This window comes from Hibiscus syriacus, unplaced genomic scaffold, assembly GCF_006381635.1.
Source record: "Hibiscus syriacus cultivar Baekdansim isolate YM2019G1 unplaced genomic scaffold, ASM638163v2 tig00003523_pilon, whole genome shotgun sequence".
NCBI classification, from domain to species: domain Eukaryota; kingdom Viridiplantae; phylum Streptophyta; class Magnoliopsida; order Malvales; family Malvaceae; genus Hibiscus; species Hibiscus syriacus.
In genome coordinates, this window is record NW_024061977.1 from 29,919 (window position 1) to 41,017 (window position 11,099).

At 40.0% G+C, this 11,099-nt stretch overlaps 1 protein-coding gene and 1 pseudogene across 2 annotated transcripts; both read left to right on the forward strand.

Moving 5' to 3' along the window:
* Positions 1 to 400: 400 nt before the first annotated feature.
* Positions 401 to 2,493, forward strand: LOC120179080 (myb-related protein 2-like). 2 transcript variants are annotated; one of them, XM_039184799.1, is made up of 6 exons: positions 401 to 604; positions 702 to 884; positions 965 to 1,041; positions 1,150 to 1,292; positions 1,383 to 1,452; positions 1,531 to 2,493. In XM_039184799.1, exons 2-6 carry the CDS (start codon positions 707 to 709, stop codon positions 2,170 to 2,172), a joined length of 1,110 nt encoding a protein of 369 aa, XP_039040730.1. In that variant the 5' UTR covers positions 401 to 604; positions 702 to 706; the 3' UTR covers positions 2,173 to 2,493. The 2 variants fall into 2 exon arrangements, with proteins under 2 accessions (XP_039040730.1, XP_039040723.1); XM_039184792.1 differs by having other exon boundaries at positions 402 to 884.
* A 593-nt stretch (positions 2,494 to 3,086) lies between these two features.
* On the forward strand, positions 3,087 to 11,099 carry LOC120179104 (annotated as a pseudogene).

The window sequence follows — 11,099 nt, forward strand, 5'->3', positions numbered from 1 at the left end:
AAGACGGCCGGCCGTCTTACTCCTATTGCAAACCGGTTCGGGTCCCATTTTCTCGAACGCTATCATCGAAGACGAGTATGCATACATATATATAAAGAGTTGTAAAGGGCTGAATAAGTACCAAACTTTCTGAAGGAGACAAAAGGGAATGTATTCCAATATTCCATTCCTTGCCTGCAAAACAATCTCCAAGAAAAAGCATATTTTCTTTGTATGTATCTAAATACAAGGCTTCCCCCAACTCTGTCTTTGAATATGATTCTTCGCCTTTGTCAGTAGGGACGAACACGAACACGAACAAGAATACGAATACGAATTCTCATAATATATATATATATATGTGCGCGCGCGCATTGCACTGTTTTAGAATGGAAAGTAGACTTTGCATGGCCCACTGTTTTAACAAAGTAGAAGGGGCAATGCCTCTATTTCAATCACTGTGAATACTGGATTCGGTCAGGTCTTTCCATCAGTTATGTATGTGTGTGTTGCTTTATAAAAGCTCTTCTTGGGGGTCATCTTTGGCGTTATAAGTAAGAGTAGCCGGTGGAGAACTCGAGGAAGATTAACTATCGAAGAATAGAGATCGAAGCGGCCGGATCAGGTATAGAAACGGAGCCGTATACCGAACATGGCTAGCTAGTTGTATTGGTTCAACAAGAAGGTTGAAACTTACATGTTTGAGTACTTTTTGGAGACAGAAAATATGTACCAACATCAAGGGAAGAGCATGCACCATGAGAGACATTTGTTCCTGCAAGGAGGGAATGGCCCTGGAGATTCTGGTCTTGTTCTTTCGACCGATGCCAAGCCAAGACTCAAGTGGACGCCTGATCTTCATGAACGGTTCATCAAAGCAGTCAATCAGCTCGGGGGTGCCGACAGTAAGTACGCGAAAGTTGAACAAATTCATGCATAAACTGCCTTATGTTAGGCTAATACAAATGATTTTCTTATGTTGCAGAGGCTACTCCTAAAACGGTAATGAAACTAATGGATATTCCCGGCCTTACCTTATACCATCTCAAGAGTCATCTTCAGGTAACTTATCGACGTCGTGAACCAACTTAATTAAGCCTTGGATTCATGGTTCAGTCGTGTTATTTTATGTTGTACAAGGGCTAATTCGATTTCTTCTTTTGGTTGCAGAAATATAGACTCAGTAAAAATCTCCATGGACAAGCTAATAATGGAAGTAACAAGATAGGTGCGGTTGCGACGGCTGGGGATAGAATGTCCGAAGCAAATGGAACTCACATCAATAACTTAAGTATTGGACCTCAAACAAACAAGTAAGATGGTTAATGATAAATGATTTCTATAACTAGATTTTGCATTCATACATATGTTTATGTATTGATTTTGATGTTCATGACCTGCAGAGGCTTACAAATCGGTGAAGCTCTGCAAATGCAAATCGAAGTGCAGAGAAGGCTGCATGAACAGCTTGAGGTACGTAACATTCCTCTGAAAATGAATCTTTATGTATTTTAGTTATGCCACGGTCTGATAAGTTCAATATTGAACCAGGTGCAGCGACATTTACAGCTTCGTATTGAGGCTCAAGGGAAATACTTACAGGCAGTGCTGGAAAAAGCTCAAGAAACACTTGGAAGACAAAACTTGGGTAACACGGGACTCGAAGCAGCCAAAGTGCAGTTATCTGAACTGGTGTCCAAAGTGTCGAACCAATGCCTGAATTCCGCGTTTCCAGATTTGAAAGACTTGCAAGGCCTATGCCCCCAGCATGGGCTAACACAAGGGACTCCACCTGCTGATTGTTCAATGGATAGTTGCTTGACTTCATGTGATGGATCTCAGAAAGAGCAAGAAATACACAACAATGGGATTTGTTTAAGAACATACAACAGCAATTCATTACCGGAAGATCGACTGCTACCGCAAACTGAGCTCAAATTGTTCAACAATATCAAAATAGGCAACGATGCAGAACGAAGAATGTTTTTTGCAGATAGATGCACCAGTGATTTATCCATGAGAATGGGATTACAAGGCGAAAAAGGGCATCCCAGCAACAATAGCAGAAATGAAGATCGAGAGAGCTTAAGACTACCTTATTGTGCAACAAAGCTGGACTTAAATGTCCATGAAGACAATGATGCTACTTCAAGCTGCAAACAGTTTGATTTGAATGGTCTAAGCTGGAACTGAAAAGGGTCTGTCGATCTTAATAGCTGGAGAAACCAAAAGTGGTTGGAGTTCATCGGAAGAGGAGACTTGAGAAGAAAATGTTGCTCTTTCTGATTCATCTATGACCCGCTTGATAAAACCAAAACTAATTCAATCTTTAATTGAATAAAGTTTGCAGCTAAAAAAGGGTAGATTTTGCTTCTTGCAACTACATAAAACATTAGATATGCAGGAAAACATGGATTGATCTGATTAGAGCGTTAGTGTTAAAATGCTCAAAGACTTTGCTTTCATCTGTACATCATAACATTTTAACTTTAACATGCTAATAATCATATAATTGATGAATCATTATTATTTGGTTCCAAAACATAAGAATTTATTGCTCCGCATTTGATGTTTGTGAATGAAAAATCACAGTTAAAAGTTACTTCAAACCAAATACTCTTCAATCCCATTGCTAAGTTGATCAAACTATAACTTGCAGTTTCTTTCTTCCTATTTCCTAAGACTCATATTAATGCTGTTACGGATTTAACATTCAGGTGATTAAAATGAACAATTTCTCCACCGGTGGTTAAACCGGTTTTCTAAAGATACCTTTCACAAGCTCAGCCAGCCTCACTCCTCAAGTGTAACCTGTTTTAACAGGAAAGTTGCCTTCTTTGTTGATAATGGAAAGCCAATAGTGTAAGCTCCATCATCCAGTGCCCGTAAATCTTTAGCAGCATCAGCACATTAATGTACTTTCTTAACAGTGAATAAACTTGTTCCCCATGGAAGCCCGTTAATATACAGTATAAAGTAAATACACAAAGACTGTCGACCCTAAATCCGTATAGCATAAAACCCAAGTCACAACGTGTGTTCTTCTATCATCTTTATTTTCAAAAGATGGATCATGTCACTACTTGAGAGGCAGCTTAGGGTTGGTAATGGTAATTGCAGAGGTTTTAACTATCTTGCCGATGATTTGGTCGTCTAAATACTAAGACGGCTCCCTGCTGAGCAGCTATGGCAGAGTTGTTAACACAAGGAACTGATCATTTTCAACTTCCACTGATTTTGAACTTCTCTCTGTATATAATGTTGTTTTGGAGTATTATTACATTTCCACTTACTCTTAGTGATATATTGAAACTAGGATGTAATATAAACTGTTTCCCTGAGTAGGTTGGAGAGTTAGAATCCCAGATCGATAGTTTTGAAGTTGAGTTTGAGGGGCTGTCTGTGAAGAAAGGAAAGACAACCACCTAGACTGATAAAATGGAAAGAGAAAATTCATTTTGAGACTACATACATTGTTTTGATGTAACTTTGTTTCCGTTTGTTGTCTTTTCCCTTCAGTCACACTTGGAGACATCAATTTCACGGCACAAAGCTCATATAATGAAATTAGAATTGATTTTGAGATTATTGGACAATGATGAGTTGAGTCCAGAGCAGGTCAATGATGTGAAGGACTTCTTGGATGATTATGTAGAACGTAATCAGGTTTTGTTCTATGATATTTTTCCCTTTACTTTACTTCAGTTTTTACGGTGTTAAAAAGATCATTTATCTTTAAATAGCTTGTTTTATCATAAGAACATCATCAACATATTTCATGGGTTTTGACTGTTACACATATATTTATTCTAGTTATTTTTGTAGGAAGACTTTGATGAATTTAGTGATGTTGATGAGCTCTACAGCTCATTATCTTTAGATAAGGTGGATTCTCTTGAAGATCTAGTTGCTATTGGTCCCCTTTCCAAGGTAAACTCTTTTTCCCATTTTGGTTTTGCTGGAAGATTCTAATACCATGCCTTAAAAAATTCAATTCAAATCAGTTTTCATGGAAAATAACTTGGAAAGGAAATTTGAATGTTTGTCAGGCTGCACTAATTCTTGGATTGAAGCCGCCTTTGGCATCATCAGCATCTCAAGTGCCTGTAGGTGTTCTCTTCTCTGTCATTTGGATGTTTAATGATGCAATGTATAAAGATGTTATTGTTGTGTTATATTTGCTGCTTCATTATTAGTTGATGGCTTGATGCTCACATTGGCGTATAAGAAACTATCATATTTTAATGTAATAAGCAGGTTGGTTCCTCCTAGGATAATGCTGAAGATACAGCTTCCCAGGATAGTAATTCTGATATAGCAAGGACTCCACCTTCGAAAAGTAGTGCAATTAATTCTTCTTTGCAGCAACACCAACTGGGAGCCATCCGACCCCTGCTCCATTGCATCTTTCACCTCATAGTTTGCCTAGTGCTTCAACTCCTCCGATTGTTATTACAAGGTTCAACTTCTGCTCCTAGTGTTTTGGAAATTACATGCACAACCAATCCTTCATCTCCTGTAAATTTGCACAAATGATACAAGAGAAGAAGATATTCCAAGCTTCCCTGGTCGTAGGTCATCTCCATCTCTTGCCGATGCTGGAGTACAAGGCATCATTAGAGGAGGCATCTCAAGTCAGCCTTTATCTAATATTCCCCTTGGTGCGGTCCCTTCAATCTCTGACATGGCAAAAAGAAATATTTTTGGGGCTGATGATGGAAGTGCATCTGTTGATTCTATTAATCTTAGTGAGTCTGCTGGAATTCGTGGCAGAGTTTTTCCCCCTTCAATGGTTTCTGGTATGCAATGGAGGCCTAGAAGCTCTTTTCAGAATCAAAATGAGCTGGTATGCTAGTCCGTCATTTGTCTGCACCCATGCTCTCCATTTGTCATGTGTGATATAGTAGCTAATGCATTTGTATGTTTAGGGGCAGCTCCGTGGAAGAACTAAGATAGCACCTGATATGAGGGAAAAATATTTGCAACGGCTCCAACAAGTGCAGCAACAAGGCCATAGCATCCTGCTTCACACTGGAGGAAATCTTAAGCAGTTTTCTGCACAACAAAACCCTGTTATGCCGCTGGTTCTTTTTCTTTGATGAATTCCTTTTCTCTGATCCAAGTTGTTCAACTTATTACAAAGTTATATACAAGTCTAGGTTTCTGTTGTTTATTCACAATTTCATATTACACAAGAATGATGTATCAATGCACTGCAAATTGGGGGGAGCTTGGGTTAGCTTTCTCTCATGAAAGGAAACTATAAAATAATCTTTTATGATCTTATTCTGTCAGTTCAATCCTCAAAGCTCATCGCTTTCTATAGGGCTTGGTGCCCAAGCACCTTTTCTTAATAGAGTAACAGCTGCCAGCTTACAGCAGCAACCAAATTCCATCCTCCAGCATTCTAGTCAACATGCATTGGCTACAAGTGTAACAAATGATGCTGGTAACATTTTGTTTGCTTAATTTTCTTTTTGTACCTTATTCTCTCTGAAGGGTGATCTTTGAGGGATTTCTTATCATTGTATGTAGATTAGAAGGTTGCCCAATTATGAACCTTCAGTTCATTTTAGAAAACAATTTCCAAGGGAAGCTTTTTGAAGGAGAATAACTTTTTTTTCCTACAAAAAAAAGTGTTTTATAGAACAATCTGTGGAATATCTTTTGAAACATATTGGAATTGAAAAAGCTATCATTAGAATACTTGTTACCAGAGTGGTTTACCCACAATGGGAGTGGTTGTTATTTGAGTAGTGTAAGGTATGGCTCATAAATATACCGGTAAAGTGGACAGGGGATAAAGCGGAGTGAGCAAAGCTAACATCAACTGTCCTTAAAAAGAAAGTCTCGTAGAGGGGGTTACGATTATGTGGGTTGGGGGTACGGGGGCTGCGCCCCCGCGGTACGGTACAGGGTTAATTTTGGAATTATGTACAAGGGTTTTCTATTATAAATAGAGATGTAAACTAAACCTATTATCATTGAATACAAATTTTCTAGCGCCGCCTAGGCACCGAGGACGTAAGCACATTGTCGAACCTCGTTAAAATTCTTGTGTTCTTTCGTTTACTTTGCCCGATTTATCAACAATTGGTATCAGATGTCATGAGCAAAATTCGAAGTTGCGAAATTTGATGGTCTGGGTAACTTCGGATTATGGCAAACGAGGGTGAAGGATCTGTTGGCGCAGCAGGGGATCCTGAAGGCTTTGCGACCTACAAAGCCGTCGTCGATGGAGGAGGAAGATTGGGAAGAATTGCAACAACGAGCGGCAGGAACCATACGATTATGCTTGGCGGACGAGGTTATGTATCACGTCATGCATCTATCGTCTCCAGACGAAATTTGGAGGAAGTTGGAAAGTCAGTTTATGTCCAAATCATTAACGACAAAACTGTATCTAAAGCAGCGGCTGTATGGGCTGAAGATGCAGGACGATCATGATTTGGCGCAACATGTGAATGTCTTCAATCAAATCGTTTCTGATTTGGCTATGCTTGATGTAAAAATTGAGGATGAAGACAGAGCGATGATTTTGTTGTGTTCGTTGCCTCTCTCTTACGAACATATGGTGACTACTCTTACATATGGGAAAGAGACTATCAACGTTGAGGAGATTACTGCAGCCTTGTTGGCTCACAACCAGCGGAAGCAGAATGCAGGGGAAAACTCTCAAGCCGATAGCTTATATGTCAAGGGTAATCGAGACCGTGGACGGAAGCCAGAGAAGACAGGGTCTGGCAAGCGGAATTCCAGATCCAAATCTAGGGATAAGAAGACAATTCACTGTTACAAGTGCAAGGAGGCGGGACATATGAAGCGAGACCGTCCGAAGTTGAAAAAGCATACTGATGAGAAGCGTGATGTTTCATCCAAGTCTGTGAACGTGGTCGAGGATGACAATTCTGATTGCAATGAGGGTGATATGCTTTATATTTCAACGACTCAATTGACGGATGCGTGGATTCTTGATTATGGATGTTCTTATCACATCACGCCAAATAGGGAATGGTTTTCGACATACAGGTCGGTTAATTATGGTTTTGTTTATTTGGGTGATGATCGATGTTGCAATATTGTTGGTATTGGTGATGTCAAAATTAAGATGTATGATGGCTCTGTTCGGACGTTGAGTGGTGTTCGACATATCCCAGATTTGAAGAATAATTTGATTTCTTTGGGCACTTTGCACAAGAATGGTTTTATCCCTAAGGCTGATGAGGATAGGGAAACCATTCGGATTATTAAAGGTGCTTTGACTGTGATGAAAGGAAAGATGACTGCAGGAAATATTTATAGATTGTTAGGGAGTACCGTTGCAGGTGGAGTTTATTCTGTTGAGTCCTGTGATGATACTACAAAACTGTAGCATATGCGTCTTGCTCATCTTAGTGAACGTGGTATGACAGAATTACACAAAAGAAATCTGTTGCATGGTGTCAAAAGCTGTAAGCTCGATTTTTGCAAGTATTATGTTCTTGGTAAACAGACTAAAGTCTGTTTCAAGACTGCGAAGCACACAACTCAAGGGATTCTTGATTATGTGCATTCTGATGTATGGGGGCCTTCCACGACATCGTCTTTGGGTGGATCTAGGTATTATGTTACTTTTATTGATGATTTTTCACGGAAAGTTTGGGTGTATTTTTTGAAACAGAAATCTGAAGTTTTTGAGAAGTTCAAGTTGTGGAAAGGTGAGGTAGAAAACCAAACAGGATGAAAAATCAAGTGTTTGCGGTCTGACAATGGTACGGAGTACACAGATTCACAGTTCTTACACTTCTGTAAGGAGCACGGGATTAAGAGACATTTTACAGTGCACAAGACGCCACAATAGAATGGTGTTGCGGAACGGATGAACAGGTCGTTGATGAAAGAGCCAGATGTTTGCGGTTGAATGCGGGGCTTCCCAAACACTTCTGGGCCGAGGCTGTTAACATGGCGTGTTATCTTATCAACAGATCGCCAAGGGCATCATTGGCTGGGAAAGTTGCAGAAGAGGTATGGACTGGTCATGATGTTAGTTTTGATAACTTACGGATTTTTGGTTGTCCTGCTTATGTGCATGTACCTGCTGATGAGAGATCCAAACTTGATGCAAAATCGAAGGAGTGCATTTTTCTGGGTTACAAGAAAGGTATCAAAGGATTCAAGTTTTGGGATCCAGTTGCGAAGAAAATTGTGATCAGTAGAGATGTTGTTTTTGATGAACAATCCATGTTGCAACAGAAGAAAGACACGACAGTGGTGGATTTCGAGCAGTTTCCAGTTGAGAAACCAGAAACGTCTCAACCGACTTCTGGTGGTTCCACTACGGATGATTTGCAGGATTATAGTCTCGCCAGAGACAGGGTGAGATGGACGAATATAAAGCCTCCGAGTAGATTGGGTTTTAAAGACTTGGTCTCTTTTGCACTTATTGTTAGCAGTGATGATCCGGTTACTTTTCATGATGCTGTTATTAGTCAGAAAAACGACAAGTGGATGGCAGCCATGGTTGAGGAGATGGAGTCTTTGAATCACAATCGTACATGGGAGTTGGTTCCCCTTCCTGAGGGTAAAAAGCCGATTGGTTGCAAATGGGTGTATAAGAAGAAACCAACAGTAACAGAAAAAGAGGGGGAGAAGTTCAAGGCTCGTTTGGTAGAAAAGGGTTTTTCACAGCAGAAAGGAGTTGATTATGATGAAATCTTTTCTCCTGTGGTCAGACACACTTCAATCCGAGCAGTACTTGCATTGGTGGCCAGTTAGGATTTGCATTTAGAGCAGATGGATGTTAAAACTGCTTTTTTTGCATGGTGATTTAGAGGAGCAGATCTACATGCGGCAACCTGAAGGTTTCACTCAACCTGGAAACGAGCATTTAGTTTGCAGATTGAAGAAATCTTTGTACGGGTTGAAACAGTCTCCGAGACAGTGGTATAAACGGTTTCACAAGATCAGAGAGTTGGTTGCATCTGGAGAGATTTTGTTTCAGAAGGTACACACTGATGAGAATGCCGCTGATATGTTCACCAAGCCAGTTACAACAGACAAGTTCAAGCATTGCTTGGACTTGTTGAATGTTTCAAGTTGTTAAAGAAGTAAGGTAACCCAACCCACATTGAATGTTTCCTAAGGGGCAGGATATTCGCCAAGGTGGAGATTTATAAGGTATGGCTAATAAATATACCGGTAAAGAGGACAGGGGATGGAGCAGAGTGAGCGAAGCTAACATCAACTGTCCTTACAAAGAAAATCTCGTAGAGGGGGTTACAATTATGTGGGTTGGGGGTACGGGGGCTGCGCCCCCGCGGTACGGTACAGAATTAATTTTGGAATTATGTACCAGGGTTTTCTATTATAAATAGAGATGTAACCTAAACCTATTATCATTGAATAAAAATTTTCTAGCGCCGCCTAGGCACCGAGGACGTAAGCACATTGCCGAACCACGTTAAAATTCTTGTGTTATTTCGTTTACTTTGCCCGATTTATCAACAAGTAGTCATGACTCGTGGAGAAAAATGGCATATTGCTTTAATTTGTTTGTAGAGTGTTTCTTGTTCTTTTTTCATGTCTTGACCAGAGACTTAATTCAACCTTCCATTATACTTCTATGTCTCGATTAAGAGCTAAATCTACACGCAGATGCTGGCAATGCCAAAATTGAGGAACAACAGCCACATAATTTACCTGAGGAATCAAGTTCTGAAGCTGTTCCAACTTCTGGGCTTGCCAAGAATCTCATGAACGAGGATGATATGAAAGCTCCATATGCAATTGATTCCCCTGTATGTTAAATACTTCTTACTGTTGTGTGTTTTACTATAGATGTTGTATCTTTTGCAGTATTGTTTCTATGGTCGTTTTCCATCTGGTAGAATAATTATTAACTGTCACTTAATTTGGTAATCCGGATGGTCCAGTTAACCAATTATGTCTTTCTTCTACATGTCTTTGATTTGTAAAACTACATGATCATGGACTTAGGTTAAAGTAAAACAGATGTGTGGGTTGAATTATGTAATAGTTTCATTTTCTTTAGGTTTAAAAAATGTTTGTTTTCAAGATAGAGTGTGGTTATAGGGAACGTTGGCCGCAAAAACTCTTATCAAAGATGACATAATTGGTATGTCACTGGTTCTTTGCTGCAGACTGCTGTATCGGGCTCTTTGGCAGAACCTGCTCAAGTCATTAGGGATATTGATCTATCTCCTGGGCGACCCTTACAATCTAACCAGTCTTCTAGTGGTCTTGGTGTTATTGGTCAGAGAAGCGTTTCTGATTTCGGTGCCATTGGTGACAACCTCAGTGACTCTATGAATACTGGAGGAATGCATAATCTGTTATACAATTTGCAGTTGCTTGAGGCTGCTTACTATAGAATTCCCCAACCTAAAGACTCGGAATGGGCTAAGAGCTGCTGGCTCTTGTTTGGGCTTGCTGGCTTGTTGTGCCTTGTGCTCAAAGCACACGAGTCACTAGTCTCAGGTTCGAGAGCCGGTATCCTCAAAAGGAACGGGCTAAGAGCTACACTCCGGTATGGGATTTCCACTAATCTTCATTTTTCTTCAAAAGAAAGACAACAAATGCGTAGGTTCAAATAATCATGATTTGTAGCTACCCTCAAGTTGAGGCGCCCATTGTGAATAATCCTTCCTTCTGGGAGCGCTTAAGCATTGACGGATATGGCACTGATGCACTTTTCTTTGCATTTTACTATCAACAGGTACATAGACTACTCTCCGTGTGTGTGTTCCGTGCAATAATGAACTCTCCCGCGTAAATTTTCGTGCAGAACACTTACCAACCATATCTGACCGCAAAGGAGCTGAAGAAGCAATCTTGGAGATACCACAGAAAATACAACACATGGTTTCAGCGGCACGAGGAACCGAAAATCACCACCGATGAATCTGAACAGGGAACCTATGTATACTTTGATTTTCACATAGCAAATGATGACCATCAGCATGGATGGTAAGTTGCCTTGGAATTATGAACTTTTCAATTGTTTAAAAAGGCATTATATACATTTTCACTTAAACTCATACGATTATGCCAACTTGTTAGATGCTGTGATGTTATTCAGGTGTCGGAGAATTAAGATCGAGTTCACGTTCGAGTATAAATAA

What these genes read in the sequence shown, in the direction of transcription:
- LOC120179080 (XM_039184792.1), top strand. Translation starts at nt 677, where the DNA reads ATGTTTGAGTACTTTTTGGAGACAGAAAATATGTACCAACATCAAGGG. An exon ending in ATCTCAAGAGTCATCTTCAG is followed by an intron (nt 1,042 to 1,149) that starts GTAACTTATCGA and finishes TTTTGGTTGCAG; the next exon opens with AAATATAGACTCAGTAAAAA. An exon ending in ATTGGACCTCAAACAAACAA is followed by an intron (nt 1,293 to 1,382) that starts GTAAGATGGTTA and finishes CATGACCTGCAG; the next exon opens with AGGCTTACAAATCGGTGAAG.